Raw genomic sequence first — 21,002 nt, 5'->3', positions numbered from 1 at the left:
TTTGCTTATATTTTGGGGTTTTTACCATTTTCCTGAATTTTACAGTTTTGGGGTCTGGACCACATGAAAACGTAAAACACGGGTTTCTCCATAGTAACAAATAAAAATCAGTGGAGCAAAATACAATTAATTTTCCTTTCACTTTTAAATCAATTATAATAAAGCTGCACACGCAAATTTACTAAATCCTTCCCACACCTCCCAAAGTGGTACTTCATTGCCCACCCAATCTACGAAATATCTTAGTTCATCCTTACACAACTACGTCCAATTCCTTACCATATGAGTCACACTCCTGTGGAAGATCCAGGTGCAAGACCTATACAATGCACCCACCCCACACATTCTACTTAAGTAATAGGCATATCCCATCCTATAATTTGTGCTGGAGTGGTCCACAGCCTTTATGTAATTATATAACTTGATTGTTTCCACTTGAGGCTGTCAAATAATTAATTTTTTTATTTCTTTCAATAGTAATTTTGATTATTGCTACTCATCACCAGGTAGAAGTAGCAAATATAAATATTCATAAAGGCGCATACATATAGCTACTACTCCATACATTAAGAATATGTGAAGTGTCCAAATTACACAATAAATACATAATCACAAAATCAGATAAAAACCATGATGGTAACATTTCTTACATTTGAATGGCCCCACTGTCAAACTTTATGAGTATTTAGCAAGCTGCAAGCAAGCACAGTTACGAAACACGAGATTTTCAAATAATTCCTAGTCAGCATTAGTGCTAATAATAAAAGGTAACAGAAGTGAGGTTGTACTCAAGTGAGTGCGTCTTTCCCCGTCCAACCCTCTCCCCAATTCCACTGACCCATTAACAGAACCATTCTTATATCAGGTACCTATCCCCATGTTATTTATAGGCTTTTGAACATGTGGGTACACTGTAGAATTAATCTTAAGTCATTATTATCACAGTATACTGACACAGTCTCTTATTAAATGTAAATGCTGTGAGACTAGGGCCTCCAGTCAGCTAGACCGTTCGCTGGGTGCGTGTCTTTCGATTTGACGCCACTTCGACGACTTGCGCATCGATGGGGATGAAATTAACACATTAGATATATGAATATGTTATGGACAACTTTATACCAATTTATTTCGTATCCAGGAAGATGTTACGTGCACTATTATACACACATCTAAAATATGTTACATAATTTAACAACTTTGAAACATCTATATAAAATGAACACGCACAATGTGTGCCACCTTATATAGCAATAAGTCAATAATAGTGCAATGCTTTCTAAACTGACTTATAAATACTAACACACATGAGACGCAATAACATGTACTGAAATGTGTGTATTCTAGTTTTGTAGCATGAATAGTAGTTACACTGTTATCATTGTTTTGTATTGTCCCCATCTTCCTTAAGAAAATGAAGGAGATTTGTGTTGAATGCACATGTATTTTGTATTCACAATGCCTGTACGTTAAATGTAAGTAATGTATTTTAAAAATCTTCATGAATACTGTGTTTTAAATCGGTCTTACCAAAGCAGCCCAAACGGCAGTGTTTTCCTAAGCATTCTGAGAAAACCAATGGTTGTATGAATAAATCTGCACAAGTGTCTTACAGTTTTAGAATGTAGTTTACAGTGTTATTTTTCCTGTAGAAGAAATCTTTCATACGAAGTGGGAAATAACCTAGGATGCATATATACAAATGGTCAACTAAGGACCACAGGTTCCTTCTTGGTGGTTCTTTTGTTCTAGGGCTCTTTCGTCTGTCCGCTATCTTATTTCTTCCTGTCTGCTGACCACTTCAGACCAGTTTTTTTTCACTCTCCTACCTTGAAATCCTTCCACATTCAATATTTTTTCCTGAACACCTCTCTGTCAGTTAACACTTATCTGTCAGTTGCTCCTTCAGCTTTCGTATAATTTTTTTCTACTTTATGGATGCAACTTCTTGTTGACTTCTTATGCCACAAACTTTTGAAGATCTGTTTGGTTAATCGACTGTCTTTAATTTGATATAAATGTCCAAAAAATAGAAGTCTTTTATATTTCAATACATTTTGTCATTACTACGAAATTCCACAGTTTCTCATGGGCCTAATACATTCCTAATGATTCGCCTTTTTATTATTTCTAATTTATAGTTTAATGCTAAATATTCACTTGTATACAGTGGAACCTTGAGTAGCAAGCATAATTTGTTCAAGAGTGTTACTCGTAGAGAGAAATACTCATTAAGTGAAACAATTTATCCTCTATAAATTAATGTAAAATATGGTAATGTGTTCCATGCAGAAAAAATACTGAACGTTTTAGCTTTGTCATGCCACTTATTCAAAGAAAATTATACATACAATACACACACTTTATTATTCATGATACATAACCAGTTCTTTTTTACTAGCGAGCTATCTATAGTCATTTGTTTCTGCTTATGCTTCTTCAACATTTGGCAAAACTGCGGCACAGTACTCTCATAAAATAAATTTGTAGTGCACCTACCCACTGCTTTACTGGAAGCGGTGATTTTCAATGTACAATGCAACCAATTCACATGCTTTCCACATTAGCATTTCTCTTGTTGCGCCAGAAGATTTGCTGCTTTCTCTTTACCACCACCACCTCCTCCTCCTCCTCTGAAGAACTCCTCACCACAACTTCCTGCTATAAAACATACTACAACTCCATAAGCTCTTTGGTGGTCATTTCTTGGCTGAGATCTTCCACAAGCTCATCAATATCATTGTTGTTCATTTATAGTCTCACGTTCTTGGCCAAAGACACAATCTCATTGACTACAGGCTTCACAGGTACTCACTCAAATGCCCCAGATCACATTCGACAATGCACTCCAGCCAAAGATTCTTCCAAGCAGAAGTGAGAGTTTTCTTGGTAACCCCTTGCCACATCTTTTCGATCATACTGATGCAGGTAACGATGTTGAAGTATTATTTCCAGAACTCTCTCAGAGTCAGTCATTCAACTCATTCAAGTCAGTCAACTCAAAGCAATGCTCGAAGGGTGCTTTAGTGCACAACTTCTTAAAGTTAGAAATAATCTGTTTTTTGGTCCATAGGCTGGAGTAACGGAGTGGTGTTGGGAGACAAATTTGATCTCAATGAACTGAAATTCTTCAAGAACGTAGTCTTGTAGGCCTAGAGAATGGGTAGGGGTGTTATCCATAGCAAGGAAGACATCGAGTGGCAGATTCATATCAAGCAAATATTTTTTCACTGAAGGACCAAACACTTCATTGATCCAATCACAAAAAAGATTGCATGTCACCCTAGACTTGTTATTGGGCCTCCACATACACTTAACCTATTGTTCTGCACTTTAAACTTCTTAAAGGCTTGTGTAATGTCTGAATGGTAAACAAGCGGCAGTTTAATTTTCAAATCACCACTTGCATTGGCACATAATAGCAGTGTAAGGTGGTCTCTCATTGGCTTGTGACCGGGTAATGCATTCTCCTCTGCTGTTACGAAGGTAAGCTTCAGCACCTTTTTCCAGAATAGATCCATCTTGTCACAATTAAAAACCTGTTACGGCAGATAACCCTCAGAATCTACAAGCATTTTGACATTTTTGACGAAGTTCTCTGCTGCTTTTGTAGCGGAGCTGACTGCTACAACGTGCCTCATAACGCTGTGGATGCTGGTTCTCTTCTTAAACTTCTTGAACCACTCACAACTTCCCTTAAACACTTCTTTGGCCACTGATGACCCTTGCTGCTTCTTAACAAGGTTGGCAAAATTCATTCTCACCTTCTCGCAAATGATGTTCTCATTAATAGTGTCACCTTACAATTGCTTGTCATTTATCCATACACAGACCAACCTTTCGACATCAGCCAGAATACGAAACCATTGTTTAGATACTCTTGTCACTCCCTTTGAAGCATCTATATCTGTAATCTTGTCCCTGTTCTTCAGAATAGTGCAAATAATTAATGTAGACCGATTGTAAGTATGTGCTAAATCAGCAACATTCACACCACGTTCACGTTTTTCAGTGATTTTGTGTGTCATTCCTAAGGTCATTTTTTTCTCTTGTGTCGTCTTCTTGAGGCTTTACCTTTAGGGACATTTATATGAAGATTATTAAAGTCTACACACAAAGAAAAACGCTGTGTGAACACAAGTTTAGAAAAATGTGTGACCACAAGCTGCACTGAGATGATAGCAGAAAGAGCACTAAACCCAGACTGCAGTGCATACAAAAGACATTGTTCATATACCTCTGCCAACAATGAAAGGTGTTCATATTGTTGAGCATTGCTCTCGCTGCATGAGCAGCTGGTGTCATCGCACTAAATCCACTTAATCGTTGTTGCTCATTATGCAAAAACATCGCTCACGAAGTGAGTCCCCCCCACATGTTATGTGAATTGCACCTTATGAGAGGTGCTTGTTAAGTGACGTTGCACTGTATAGAGATTCTGCCTTCACTAGTGTATTGAATGCACCTTTTTTTTGCATTTTTAGACAGGCATTTTTTATTGTTAACATCTTTAGTTAAACCACATGCTTTTCCCATTTTACAAATCCTTTCCTCCATAACTGCTGTCTCCCAAAGGTATTCAAATTTTTTAACCTTTTCAATTTGGCTGTTATCAGAAAGTGGCAGCATATTTTTAATGTTTGTAATTTATTTTCCCCATACAGAAATTCTTAAGCTAGTCCTACTGGCTATTGCATCTACAAGATTAATTTTTGATATAGAAAGTGGCACATTTTCAGAAAGTATAGCAATGTCATCTGCAAATGTGAGACAGTTAATTTCAATATTTTTGTTTCCTTTTCCCAACGTTATTTGTGAAATCTTACATTCATTCAGTTTTTCCTTCCAAAGTTGCACAGTTTTTTCTAAAACACTATTAAAAAGAATCGGGGACAGGCCACCACCTTACCTCACACCTGCTGAGTATTTCTCCCATAAATTTCGCTTTCAGTGTCTGTAAGCATATATTTTTTTTATTAATTCAGTATATTTAATAAGCAACGTCACAAAAGATGGTTTTATGTGGTTGTGAAGTTCACATTCAGTGTTTTTGTTGCAATGTATGCATGAGTAATGGGGTCTACATGATTATTACTGCCCAGATTGCTAGATGTTATGAGCATGCAAAGCTAGGGGAGACGACTTTTACTAAGCCATGCCTTGGTAAATGATATACCCATCTCCTTCCTTAAATGGTACAGTTCTATTATACAGCAGAATACCGAATGTTTGTCAACTAACTTACAATAATTATTAATTCACTCAGATAGGAAATGTTTACTCTGTAGCGCATGATATATGACGACAGCATACAGAATACTACACGAGAATGTGTTTTTTTTCCTGCCAACAGCCTCATTTATCACCTATACAGTGTACACACGTAATGGTTTGCTGCGATTTTTGTAAAAGATGATAATACCACTAACTGCATGTGTAATTTATACCATTTTTATGTCGTTCATAGTTCGTTCTTGATTGATATAGACCAATTCTTGCACTGAAATAGCCAACATATGTATGTGCTGATTACATATACAGGGTGCTAAAAAGAAAGTGTTGAAGATTTTGAGGGGTGTTAGTATCCACCAAAACAAGAACATAAAGTCCAATAAACATGGGTCCTCAAAACTTACTTTCTGAGATATGCACACATGTTCATAGGGAAGGTTCGACTTGATGTCCTTTCATCACACTTGTAATAGGAGGTGTCCAACATGATTTCTGTCCATGGCAATGCATCCCTCTCTCCCTTGGAATAACAAATCACCACTCATTGAAATACACCTGGTTGTCATCGTAAGCTGCCATGCATTGAAAACGTAATCCTGCACTATTTGGACATCACTGACTGGGATGGCATAGACTAATGCCTTTAAGCATCCCCATAATAAAAATCCTACGGGAACCAAATATGTTGGGGACTGAAGTCTGGGGAACAGGGAGGTCAAGGTGTGGGGCCCCTCAGACCTATCCAGCGATCTTGAAATGTCAGCATCAGATATTCACCCACTCTGCAAAGGAAATGTGCTGGTGCATGACAGTGCATAAACCACACCTGTGATCTTTGCTGATAAGGCCAACAAGGAAGGAAATACATTTTGTTTATGCACTCTTTCTGCAAGTGCACAGGGATTTCCGTTAGCCCACTCATGCTGGTTATGAACGTCACATGCCATCTCTTGTGAATTCTGCCTCGTCAGTCACTAAAATCTTCGGCAAAAGTAGTAGATCTGCAGAACACTTCTGTAAGAGCCACTGACAGGACTGCAATCTGCTGTGGTCATCTTCTGGCCTTAGTGCTTTGTTGCACTGAAGATGGTACGGTTGCAGCAATTGCTCATGAAGTACCAACCAGACAAATGGAGACTCATGCCTTCTGCTGCTGCCAACTGCCACACACTGGTTATGAAAGTTCACAATGTCATCTCTTGTGAAAACCACCTTGTCATAGATTTAGAACATGCTCCTCCATCTGAGGTGTGTGGACTGATCAAGACCACCTACTGTTCACCTTGTGTGGTGCTAGAGGACCTGTGTCCTTGAAATGCTGAAATAGTTAGCCGAACAGCTTATCAGATGGTACTGTGTGATGTGAATATTTTTCCGTGTAGATGGCACAGGCTTACAACTACTTCCATTTGCTAAACTGTAGCAGAAAATCATATCTACCATTTCACTTGTCAATTAGTACATGCCCATTGCTAACATGTGGAAGACAAAAGAAAATTACTGCACCATTTATGTAGAGGGCAATATGCACATCACAACAACAGTAAACATAACAATTAAGCCATTTTTTTAAAGCTGATACTACTCTACAACACATACCCAGCACTGCTAGAAATTTACTGCACAATAACACACACTAACAAGTCTGAGACTACAGCACCTATAACACAATGCTGACAACACAACTACCCAATGCTCAGAATGATGTTAATACCAGAGAATGTCAATACAAAAAGACATGCAGAGTAATGAACCCTGCTTACAGATCACTAAGGCTATGACTGTGCCCATACAGTATTTGTCTCCTTAATGTTTATCTTGCATGTCAAGGAGGTGGAGTTATTGTCTTCAACCACTATGGACAAATGTAACAATCTCAGATTGCATGCATTTCCGAACCCATATTTATTGGACTTTTTTTCATTGTCTTGATGGTTACTACCACCTCTCAAAACATCTGACACTTTTTTTTGTCAACACTCGATATAAATGTCAGATAGTTTTTATTATTTTGATATATGCTGAAGCACAATGTGAGCAATATGTTAATTTTGACTTTATTTTATTATATAACTGCTAAACACGACACGACTCAAATATAATTGTGTGTATATGATCTGCTTTTGCAGTTCACGATATTCCAATTGATAATGGCTATAAGGCTGAAACTACAATATTGGTTTTTATAAATAAATAATTTTACAGTCAAATGTGGAAATGATGTCCTGTTAGAAAAGTTCTCAGCCTCATTTAGATGCTTATCGATGTGTCAATGCCTCCACTGTATGGTGAACTGTTCCTTTCACTCTTCCCATTATTTATACTGTTTGCCATTAAAATTTTGACACCATGAAGATGGTATGTGAAAAAAGTCAATCTGGCATTAAATGCTCTGTACTGTTGGATATACAAATGATTAACATCTAAATGCAAATTCTCAAAGTATGTACAAGCAGTAGCATTTAATCCCACTCAGAAATTTTATTTCTTTGTGAGACGATCAAGTTTTGTCTCATATAAGAAGGATAAACTTCTAGCAGCACATGTCAAAAATTCAACAGCTACACAATGGAGGCCGGTCAAGATGTGGTTTACCATTCTGTGATATTCGTGGTTGGGTGTCTCATGACTGTCATATTAATGTTAAATCAACTGGTTCAGCAGGACGAACCAAACTCGACAAACTTGCAGGATGACAGTGGTTCCGTGTGACTAGTGCCCAAGAGGACAAACGTACAGTTCACTTGGCTGTGCAGTGTCATATATCCATGTCAGGAACCCTGAGTCAGGTAATGGGCTTGCTTGCAACAAGGCAAGGCAAGTACCCAAAGAGCAGTGAAACAAGGTCCGGAGAACCATGGACTTTCAGCATGATGAACATTGTCATGTCTTCCCTTGTCACAGCAGCAGAGAGAGGTGTGCTGTCAGTGGTGCAACACATTGGACACAAAACTGGCAACATGTCATCCTTTCAGACTAATCCTAATTCTGTGTACTGCATCATAACAAACTTATCCATATGTGAAGGTTCCAAGGAGAACAAATGTTATCAGACTACATTCATTACCATCATGTGGATCATTTAAAAACATTTTATATATATTTATTGTACTAGGATACTGCTATTTTTTGAAGCTTTATTCAAGAGTTGTACATTTATGCAATAAACTTATTTCGGCTGCATTGCATTTTCAAGGGATATGCAATTATATAGTGCTTTTAGCTTATAAAATTTTTACATTATATATCTGACTGGTTTATAACAGTGTGTGAGTATGTACTTCCATATAACATCGTTGAAGTTGTAGCTATCAAATATTTCTGCATATTTTATTTGTAATAATGAGTGAATTGTTTTTGTTTATTATATATATACTCTTTCTCCACAGTAGATGCTATTGAGTAATTTTTGAAATTTTGATTTTCTATAACTTTGACAACGTTACCTGAGAAAAATCATAGATGTTGTATGGTTATATATTTATCTTATTCGTATGTGTGTGTGTGTGTGCGTGCGTGCGCACGCACGCGCGCGCGTTACTCTTTCTGGTGTGTTCTCGACATCTAATTAGAAAATTTCTTCCTGCTTGGCCTATATAGACTTTTTTCAGTTGTTACAACTGGTTTTATAGATATCTGGGTATATGTATGTTGGTGGTTTTGTTTTATTGGAATGGATTTGTGTTTTTATGTTGTGTGCAGTACGGTTCGCAAATCTCACTGTAGTATTTTTAATAGTGGATTTAGTTTGTTTGATATATTTCTTATGTGTATTTGTAGTATATATGTGATTTTCCATTTAGTTGATGTTCCTCATATTAATTTTATGTCAGCATGAATTTGGGCATGTGTGGGATTTTTATATTTCTCTTGTGTTTGGCTGACTATACTGGGATCAAAACTGTTATGTTGTGCTATGTATTTGAGAGTTTCAAGTTCTTTCTGAATAGCCGGTTGTTGTAATGGTAGTTTATGTAATCTGTTAATCACTGTGTGAAAATAAGCATGTTAGTGTTTTTTGGATGACAGGAATTTGCATTAATAATGTTATCTGAGGTCGTAGTTTTTCTGTAAATTTTAAACTCATTTGTGGTGTTACTGCTTTTTATTCTTAGGTCAAGGAAGTTGATCAATTGATTGTGTTCATGTCCTGTAGTGAATTTCATGTTAGGATGAAGTTCGTATAGTGTTGCATGTATCTCTTGAATTTCATTGTTAGAACTGTCTATTAGCAGCAGAGTATCATCTACATATTGGAAATACTATTTAAGTGTCTTAGTGTGTGTATGTGTTATTAGTACTGGAGATTTTTTGCTCTAAGTTGTTGAGAAATATATTAGCTATTGTGCCAGCTATATCTAACCTACTAGATTAGCAGGAAACTGAATGACATATTTAAATAAGATGCCACAACAAGAACTGAGTGTTTCTTGGAAGAAAGTGATTCTAATGATTCAAGCAATGGTGAAAACTATGACAGTGCAAGTGGCACAACAAAAGACAATGATAACTGTAAAGTTTTTGACAATAGGGAAATGTACACAACAAAAAATGTTGATACGAGAAACATGCTGATGTGACAACAAAGTGTGCTGTAGACTGTTCAAAGGCGAATGACTGGAATCAGGATAGTGAGTGTAGCAAATCACTCTGAAAATGGTACTTGATACATGATATCAGAAATAGTAGCTACAGGTATACAATTTATTTAATTCTTATATTCCATCCTGGATTTTCCACTGTTTGATTTCTATGATAAAATTTTACAGAACTTTTTCAAGCGGTATACATGTTTCTGACAATACTGTTGTTTAGTAGTAGTAGTAGTAGTAGTAGTAGTAGTAGCAGTAGTAATAGTGAAAAAGGTTCCAGTACTCAATTCATGCTGATACGCAGCTTGACACAACAGATCTGCAGTGCAACAGGAGAATAATCGTAGAGACAGTAAAAAAAACTGCACATCGATCCCAACCTACTCCTTTAGATGATGGGAGGTGGGAGTATAGTAGACACTCCTTGCAGGCTTGTGATCACCATTGCTTGTGAAGCACATCTTATGTGAAGCCCTGATCTAAGCTATTTGAACAGTCAAACAGTTCGACATTACCAATGGCAGCAATGGTAAGTTCCAGAGAGGCATTAACTGCAAAAGTTAGTAGTGTGACTCAGTTTAAGATTTAGCTACAAGAGTCAATGACACAATAATTTGCAGAAATAATTGACTGAATGTGTAGAGGTGTTGTTTGAACAAAACATTCAGACTGAAGTAATAAAAGAAATGTTGTCAAACAAATTCAGAGAATATAAACAATAATTAGATAATAAATGATAGGAACAGGAACAAAATTTAATGGTAAAAATTTAAAAATTGGAAACAGCACTGGAAAAAAAGGTGTATGTGGTTTCAAAGATGAACTGCTCTTAACAATTATTGATGACAAAGTTAAGGAGTGGCACAAAATGCATGATAAAAATTCTCAGAATGGAAAAAAAGCACAGGCCAAGGAGTTACACGACAAAGTTCAAGAGGTTTTCGACAACTACAAGTCACACATTGACATGCACGTAGTGGAATTAATCAGAGCACAAAACATTGCACTAAATCAACATAAGAAATGCAAACATGAGATTCTGGAGTATACAGGCAAGATGCATAAAACTATTAATCAGGAATACAAAAAAGGCATTGAAGCCATCACTTCTGACATGGAACATGTTAAACAAGAGTTAAAGGAATTCAAGCATACATTAGAGCAATTAGAGTCCAAACCCCCATCATTGATGATTTGATGTTGTGAGAAGAACTCATCTGTTGAGATTGGGACCCAAGTCCATAAAATTTTGTAAAAACTACCACCATTATGAAAGCAAAAGTAATAATGATAACATATCAGACAGAGGATGTTAAAATTCAGCACTGGTAATTTTCTGAATGTACATCTGGAAAATGCGATCCACACCAACCAGTCATATTTATAAAGCTTCCCACTGTGTACTGCTAGAGACTTGGACGTAAAATCAGTCAGGTTTATCAGAGGCAATATGACATGTGACACACCACTGTGAGCAACAGAAGCTGCCAACATATGCCAGATATATGTACAATGTAAGATGTGGGATGCTTGACAGATATTTTGGAAAGTGTCTAAACAAAGCAGAGTACTATGACCATGATGTGCTGCAAGTTGAAGAGAAACAAACGGCCGCATGCATGATGTGAATAACAGTGAAAGAAATCGACAGTCACATCACAACCATAGGTACCAACTGGACAGCCACAAACATATTAACTGGAGAGACTGTGATTACAATGTGGGATGCACTTGAACAGATTAACAGACATTCGAGGCAGAACAAAGGAGGGAAGACAAATCACGATAAGGAAAACTACGCACAAACGGTCATAGCTCCAAATCACTGCTCAAAGGTACACGAAGGGACATTATAAAATCTCTTCCTAAAATCCACAAACCCAATCACCGTGGTCATCTAATAGTTTCTGCCATCAAAGCACACCTGAATTTATATCTGCCTTACTTCATCAACATGTGCAACCTATAGCACAAAGACATCAACTGTTTCATCTGTGTCCATCCCAATCTCATAATACACCTTGCTTGACACCAATAACACTGCTTCTGCCTATACCAACAGCCCCCAGTAAATGGTAGCTTTGCTGCTGAACATTACGTCAATCAGCACCCATCTGATTCCAAACCTATGAAGTCATTCCTGATTACCTTAATCAACTTTATACTTACCAACAACTACTTTAACTCTGAGGTCGGACACACAAAGAGATCAGGGACGCAGCCGTAGGAACCAGAATAGCCTCCCTATGACAACCTTTCCATGGGTTGCTTGGAGAGGGATTGGATTAACGTGGAATCCATACACCTTCAACTCATGTTTTGGTTTAGGTACATTAGTGACAACTTTCCCATATGGACTTAGGTGAAGCTGGAGTTTTAAATTTTTTTGAATCTCACCCTACCTTAACCTTCACACGTGTGTGTACTCCTGCCACCACTTGGTGAGTAGATTTTTTATCCATTCAGTTACATTATATTTTCAAAAATTGATTATTTTCATTGATTTATTGGCAAATCACTTTGACAAAAGAAACATGGAATTATACAACACCCAGATTTGCAGGAAGAAGTTACTAGTTTAGTGTTCCATCATTTAGGTTGAATGTAAATGCAGGTGTATTTGCTGCAGCCTTGGATAAAGTAGTGGGACAACTATTACGTTCATATTGACAATTTGTTATTAGTTGCAACATGGAAAATATATCTGAAATTGATACAAAGAAGTACCACAAAAAATTTGAAGAGCTGAAACAATCTTAAAAAGTCAAATTTTGGAAGGAAGAGGATTAAATTTCTTGGTCACATCATTTCATCAGAAGGAATTTTCCTACATCATGCAACAAAAACAATTAAAATCATTCATAGGATGGCATAGTACTTACTAAAGGTTTGTTCCAAAGCAGGCACAAAATAGTCAAGCTTTAAGTTAATTGTTAAAGAAACATATTATGTGGGAACGGACAGCAGAAAGCCAATCAGCTTTTGACTTGACTACAAGAGAAATAAGTCAAGCAAAGATATTATACCACTGATGTTTCAAGAGTTGGATTAAGAAATGTTTTGTTTCAGATTAAAGTTTTACACCATAGGTATTGCAAGCCTGCAAGCCAAGTTACATTATGAGAAGTCATATACCTCCACCAAACATGAAGCCTTAGCCATATTGTGGGCAAACAATAAGATTTCATTTTTGCTTAGTGGGTAACCATATCAAAATATACAGTGATCATAAAGCATTAAGTTTCCTACTCAGTTGTAAACTACTGCATGCCCAATTACGCATACTGGACATTACCTCTACATTAGTTCTGTTTTGAAATAATTTACAGTAAAGGCGGTCAGATGATGATGATTGGTTTGTGGGGTGCTCAACTGTGCGGTTATCAGTGCCCATACATATTCCCAACCATTGCTCAGTCCAAACTTAACACATTCGTGAATGATGATGAAATGATGAGGACAACACAAACACCTTGTCATCTCGAGGCAGGTGAAAATCCAGGAGAACAGATAGAGCCACAGATGCATTATCACATTTACAGGAAGGATTGGGTGAATCATCTTTGTGTATGGAGAGGATGGCAGATCTAAAAGTTTTATTGGCAAAGAATGGATATATCACAAATACTTTCTGAGCCACATGCAAAACACAGATCCTATTTAGTCAAAAGTAAAAGGAACTCTGAAAACTGCCCACTATATTCTGGACCGAGATGTATTATATTACAAAAAAAGGTATAACATATTTAGTGCCTGCAGAAGGTGTGATAATGCTGCTACTCAAGATTGTCGGCGTGGTATTTGACAGGTCAACAGTGACTCAGTAACAATCAGGGAACAGAACTCTGTGGCTGGAATTAACTCTCTGTGCCAACTTAACTACAGGGCATATGTGCATAAAAAAAAGACAACAATTCAGCACACAGATGGTGCAGGTGGCTTATGATTGTAGACAACTCTTGGCATGAGTGCTAGGATAGGTCCGTGGTAGTCTTACTCCATAGGAACACTGCCCTGCTCCATTTACTGCCTCAACAGTAAACACTGATGTCGGCAGGTCTGCCTATATGGCGTAACGAGCACACCCTCCATGGCAGTTTCCTAGATCAGTACACTGTTCCTACCAAACCAGCCATTTGCCTCCATCAGGGCGTCCACTACTGATGATGCTAAATCCCCCCCCCCCCCCCCTCCAGGAAAGGCCACCTAGTTCAAACAATGACCAGGCTTAGATCATGACCTCTGCCACAGAAACAGAGACAGTGCTACAGAATCCAGCAGTGGACTGCTCACCAAAGGAGGCAACATCGACATTGCCGGCTCCACCGGAAAGAGGGAATGCTTAAGTTAAGGGTGAAGTTGCAGCTGAGAGCAAAAAGATACTCTGCCTTGCAGAAGAATTATATATGCCACGACAATCATTACTACCACAAGTGGACAAGAATTGCTGTGGATCACCAGCTGCCATGAACAACCACAATTAGTCCCTAAGGACGTGTTCATAGGGACAGTGAAACCAGTCCAAGTTGGTCAGCTCAATTCCACTGATGAAGAATTAGATTAGGTGATCATTACTGACTACCCACCAGAGGTATCTACTATCCAGCTGCCAATAGGTCCTGCCTAGATATTGTCAGCAAGTGCTAACCATTCTGCATCATTTTTTGGCATCTTCCAGACCAGAGGGATAGAATGCAGACCCAACATCCCTGTGTGAAACGCCATTTTAATAATGGGGATCAAACCCCCATCACTCATCGCTTATAGGGACTGATTGGTGAATATATGTCATTACAGTACTACACAAAAATGGATACAAACTCAAGGAAGCACTAATGAACAATGCAGCTCGTCATCTCAGCTCATTTACAGGCAGCCAGTGTATAGCATTTTCACACTGCCCTTGACATCATGTAGGATTTCTGGAGATCATGAAACAAATAAGAAGCAGGTATTGTTGACTGTGTGTCTACTTATCTGGCAGAAATCACTTGAGCCACTGTAGGGAAAACCAACAATGGGAAATACGTGCCTCAGTTACTGCCAGGACAACTGGTACCAATTGCACCTGCAGCTGCTTCAGTTCACTGGACGATAATTGATGTCTCCGGGAGGTTATCCAAGTCAACAAATGGAAATGACTACATCACCCACTATGGTCTCACTAAGGTTGTACCAACTGCCCAAGCACTAGAGATAGCCAAGTTTCCCGTAGAAAATATAATTTTAAAGTGTGGCACACCACATGTGCTGATCTATGAGCATAAAAAACTGTTTTAGTCAAGATAAATGTCAGATGCAATGTTGCGATGTAGCATCATCCGCAGGATACCTAATGCCTAACATGTGCAGACAAAGGGGTCTGCAAAACATTTTATAAGACTTTGGAAGATATGGTCTTGATAAATGCAGATGTTGAACAGAGAGACTGGAATAAGACACTTACTGCCATGACTTATCCCTGATCCATGGTGGAGAGGCTAATATAACAATGGATACTTTGTTTCCATTTCAATCTGATGAAGCTTAGGGTGATAACTGTGAAAATCTCATCCCTTGAACAGAAGAAGCATAAGGGCTCATATGCATACGATTTTCGGACACTGAAACATTATAATCTCAAACACCAATCAGTGGGCCATCGTGGATTTTTACACCTGTGCTGAAGGCTAGGCAATCAGAAATATTGACGTGCTTTCTGGTCTGTACAGGAGCTTCCGTCACTTGTCGGACAGTGTCGACAACGTTCAAGGATGATGATCCTACACTGAGAACGCGAAAGAGCAGGAAATGCTGTCCATATTCTTTGCATCAAGCCCTATGAGAACCCTGAAGTGGTGATCAACAATAGGTGCATATAATAGGGGAAACTTGAAAACCTACCTCGACTTTGATACCTGGATGGAAGTAATCACTCATGAACAATTCAGTTACTACACAGATCAGTCAAAACATTATGACCACTGCCCACCACGATGCTGGGTGCCACCTGGTGGGGTAGCGTGCGTGTGATGTGCTAACAAAAGTACGTAAGTGGAGCAGAAACGGATGGGGGATCACCCTAGACAAGATATGGGCTGCAAATAGGAAAATTCTTTGAGATAAGCAACTCTGACAAAGGGCAGATTGTCACTACACAGAAACTGTGAACAAGAATTTTGAAAACAGTGAAGCTGGTCAAATCTTCATGCACTACTACTGTGAGCATCTATGGGAAAAGGTAGGAGGTCAATGAAACTACTGCTACACACTAAATGGTTGGACATCCTTGGCTCTTCGCTGAACATGGGGCCTGGAGGCTTGTGTTATCTTTAAAGTAGGACAGATAATGATCTGTGACATCTCTTCCAAAAGAGCACAATGCTGGTGCACACACAAGTGTTTGGAGCATACTGTTCACCATACATTGTTGAACATGGAACTCCACAGCAGACCACCCCAAAGTCGTCATAACAACATTGTCAGTTACGATTGCAGTGGGCACATGACCATCAGGATTTGACTGTTGATCAATGGAAATGTGTCAGCTCTTCAGGTGTATCACATTTTTGCTACACTAGGTCAATGGTCTCTTCTACAAACACCGTCATCGAGGTGAACGCCAGCTCAAAATATGCAGCACATCATGAGTGCTTGCTGGTGGGGGCAGGATTATGCTTCCATAAGATCTGAAGACCCACTGACAGCTCTGAACCACCTGCATCCATTCATGCTTGATGTCTACCCCACAGCAATGTCATCTTTCAGCAGTATAACTGTCCATGTCTCTGAGCCAGAACCATGCTACAGTGTTTTGAGGAGCATTGTAGTGAACTCACACTGATTTGAAACTTCCTGGCAGATTAAAACTGTGTGCCCGACCGAGACTCGAACTCGGGATCTTTGCAAAGATCCCGAGTTCGAGTCTCGGTCGGGCACACAGTTTTAATCTGCCAGGAAGTTTCATATCAGCGCACACTCCGCTGCAGAGTGGAAATCTCATTCTGGTCACACTGATTTCTTGGTGACCAGATTCACCTGACGTAAATCCTACGGAACCCACCTGGGTCACTATCGGGTGCCATCACAACATATGAAAATCAGTGGCTTATTGTTTCCATGAATTACATAACCTATGCATAGACATCTAATGCCACATAGTTCCACAAACCTACAGACAAACTGTCAGATCCCTGTTATGCAAAATCAGTGATGTATTCAGTTCCAACAGCAGACAAAGAAGCCATTAAGCAGGTGGCCACAATGTTTTGGCTCATCAGTGCAAGGGGACACAAAGATCCACCACCACCAGGTGAAGAGCCACTAAAGAACCACAGTTAGATAGTCATAGTACACTCACAATAGGGAGTTGCTGTTTTGATGGGGGGGGGGGGGGGGGACAAAGCCAAATGTGGTATACCACATACCTCTGGTTGGCAACATGAACACCAGTTTGATTCTCACCTACTACAAGTATTTATAATTTAACATTTCTGACTTCTGTCAATTTCTGATCGTTACATATTACTGAATATTGTAAATCGCTAGAACATTCTATATTATGTATAAATATGAGCACTCTCTGCTGTGGTAAGCATTTCACCTCTGTCATTTGTACACAATAAAAGTTCTTTCAGTGTAAAGTGTTAGTTCTTGCTGAAGACCCTGCTCTCAATTCTGTATTCTATATGGCAATATCTCTAGACACATTTAAAAACTAACAGGGGAATGTTGTTTGTTGTTTTGCCATACACTGCAGCACGCCCGGAGTCTATAACCAACAGGAAGCCAAAATTCAATGGCATATGATCAGGGTCACAAAGAGGATGGCACAGCAGTGCTGGAAATTGCTTCAAGAGGAATACTCTTATTACCAGTGACATGCAGCTAATGCCTCTGCCTACTCAGCTTTTTACTTACTATAAAGTATCTTTCCTGTAGATTTTGTCTTAAAGAAAGCATTTCAGTCACAAAATTTATGATTTACGTGCAAAAATTCATTGTATATCAGTGACTGATTCTGCCTCACACTTTTACTCATGGAATAATTCTCAGTAATACCTACATTTGACAACTGATCTGCAATCTGTGATGACACAAACACAACTGAGCTCCACATCATTTGCACAACAAACTGCACCAACTGCTACCTCTGGAGACCTGACACATTACTTTCCCAGCCTTGTACACAAATTTACTACAATGACCGAAAGCAGTCACCTTACAGGGCAAAAAGAAAGGTGGATATAATGATAAAAATTCTCATATCTTTGCACACAAAATAATTTATCTTGTGGCAGCCACGGAAATTAATGTTATTTTCAATGTACATTTTAATAGTAATAATATTTAACCATTTTTAGACTGAAAATTACCTGGTGAAATCGCTGATTCAAACCACCACGCATGTTAGATCCCGACTGTCGCGAATAAGCCCATCCTTTCTTTCCTCTCCACTTCCTCTTTACATTAACATCATCTGAAGGAATTACACTATCTGTAAACAGGAGAACTTTTAATAAGAACATATCCTCAGAACTGTACATACATATTTTACTTCTCAAAGTAACAAGAAATAATTCACAAATGATATTTTTTTTGTTAAAAAAAGTGGGGGAATGTGAGGGATTATAAAGTTCAGTCAACATATTTTATCAACCTGTAGGATAACATAAAAATAAACTATCTCATAATGAAATACGTATTTCAAGTAATTTCTGAACCATTTTCTGTATCATAGTATAATGATTGTTCGGCCAAACAACTGAAACTACAAAAGTTCTGTACAAGTGAAAGACACTCAATGACAAATGGCAATCAATCTTGAACATCAGTCAACCAGTTTTCTACCTTAAGGCTAAGATCAATTTGTGTAAAAGGAGGTACACAATAGCCCCATTTTTACATTGCCAAAATTTTCCTAATGTTTACAGCATTTTGTATCATTTTCACCAAATCTCTATTGTTCATAATGTTAATTTGCACCAACTTTCGCGAAACATAATAAATTTCCTAGCACTTTCACTTAATGAAATGACATTCATGAGAAAAACAATGTGTTCAAATGGTTTTTGAGCCCTAGAATCCCTAGTTCTGAATTGCAAAAATTCATTAGAAGTTGAATCAATTTGTACCGTTAGTGCTTTGCCTCCCAACACTGTCATATTAACAATAACTATACTGCATGTAGCATTCCCCATTGTCATGAAGTCATACTGAAGTCAAATCACTGAATGAAGTGTTGTTTAGGGATAAATTGTAGTCCGACAGTAAGGAAACTTGGCAACGATATGAAGCAATTTTTGAGGTGGCATTAGTCTGGCACCTAACAGCACAGCTTAATTTTTTGTGGGTCAAATGAGCAGCAATGATATTTATAGCCATGACTGTCATGCAATTTTGATGGTTATTTCAGAAAAACTCTGAGTTCTGAGAAGTTGTGTTGGGATCCGACAGATAAGCTAAAATTTAACTGCACATTCGGTTTAACATGCCCTAGAGCAGGGGTGGGCAGCAATGCTGCACGTGTGCGGTGCACTTGCACGTGTGCAGTAAACAGGTGTTCTGTGTGCACACAGGGGCAAGTTGGCCACCCGCTTCTCTCCCCTCCCCACCATACCATCTCTCCGCTTCTTCTTCTGTTAATGTGTTTTGTTTCCTGGCCTGCTTTATTGAATGAAGGAATAAAGTTAGTGGGAGCGCTTGAAAGAAATCATGGTTTGAAAGAGTATCTATTCCTACGATGCATTGTATTTATCACAGGTGGAATTTACAATACGTTCAATGTCTGGAACAAAATTTCTACATACAGACAAACGCAAACAGTTAGGTAAATTTTCATTACTGATGTTTGCTCTTAACATAGACTTATTAAATTTCATAACAGAAAAAATTCTTTCACAAACATATTATCTTCGCAGCTTCACGATGGAGACGAGGAAACTCTTGCTGTGGAAAGCTGTGATAAAAATCTATTACATGTCTTGCCAAAAGGAACTTGTTTCTCATACGAGAATTACGCTGTAGAATCTACAATGTAGATCTATTAATTCCATTTGCAAACTGGGATGAATATCATCTACAGAAACAGCAAATTGTCTCGAGAACTATTCAAAACCTTGGGATAAGTATAATATATCCCCAAATTGCTTGAGAATTTCCTCTTTTATTGCACTAAGTACTGGAATGTATTGAAATTTATTATAATGGTGTTCAATATTAAACTTCTGCTGACCAGCGAGAATACTGTCACATATTATACATTTCAAATTTTCCCATTTTTGCACAAAGAAAAAATGATTCTCCTGTTCCTTTTTAAAAGATAGCAAATCTCCACTTCTCCGTTTCCTTGATTCACTCTGCATTTTCCGGTTCTTGAAATACAACGTTCACTATGTAGTGGTCGCTTCACTTCAACGTCCACAGCTTAGCCTGGTACTACACTGCCGCAACCTGCCAGCTGTCACCACTGTCCCATTCGACGACTGCACGCGAGCAGCACACGTGCAATGCTGTGTGCTCATGAGCCGCGTGCAACGTTTGCCTGCCCCTGCCCTAGAGAATTATATTTCACTATGTTGCCATGTATCTTTATACATGTAATGGCATGATGACATTCACCAAAAGCAATTCTCTGGTTGGCTCCATCATCTAAGATAATCAGTCAACATCCACCATTGTCAACTGCTATTCTGCATATCACACTTAAAAAAAAAAGTTTTGCAGCATATGGGCTAGTATGTTTTATGATTTGAAGTAACTGATCTACTATTTATATGCAGTTTAGAGTCATACCTATGAAGGCAACACATGTGCATATCTTGTAATAACTTCTGGACTGTGTATAAAGTTTCACCAAAGGCAGCAGTGAATGTAGTACAGAAATATGTTTCTGCTTCATAGGGAAACATTCCACGTGGGAAAAATATATCCAAAAACAAAGATGACGTAACTTACCAAACGAAAGCACTGGCATGTTGATAGACACACAAACATACACAGAAAATTCACGCTTTCGCAACCAATGGTTGCTTCATCAGGAAAGAGGGAAGGAGAGGGAAAGACGAAAGGATGTCAGTTTTAAGGGAGTTGGTAAGGAGCCCTTTATCATGGGAAGCGTGCAAGGGATAAGTCCCTGCAGTCGCGCTATTCATCTGTGTCCTTGGTGGCTCAGATGGATAGAGCGTCTGCCATGTAAACAAG

The 21,002-nt window shown here is 38.4% G+C and overlaps 1 protein-coding gene across 2 annotated transcripts in view; it reads right to left on the bottom strand.

The window, feature by feature from the left end:
* LOC126282197 (RNA-binding protein 33-like) overlaps positions 1-21,002 on the bottom strand; it is a 225,594-nt gene that overhangs the window by 122,018 nt on the left and 82,574 nt on the right. For both annotated transcript variants that reach the window (XR_007551347.1, XM_049981730.1), the window contains exon 6: positions 18,176-18,297. Coding sequence is in view for 1 of the 2 variants with exons in the window: in XM_049981730.1 (XP_049837687.1) it covers positions 18,176-18,297 (122 nt within the window). In the remaining variant the exon portion in view is untranslated. The remainder of the gene's footprint in view (positions 1-18,175; positions 18,298-21,002) is intronic.

The sequence above is a fragment of the Schistocerca gregaria genome, chromosome 7 (assembly GCF_023897955.1).
Source record: "Schistocerca gregaria isolate iqSchGreg1 chromosome 7, iqSchGreg1.2, whole genome shotgun sequence".
In the NCBI taxonomy this organism is placed as follows: Eukaryota; Metazoa; Arthropoda; class Insecta; order Orthoptera; family Acrididae; genus Schistocerca; species Schistocerca gregaria.
Note: the sequence above shows the minus strand (reverse complement) of the source record. Positions and strands in the feature narration are given on the sequence as shown.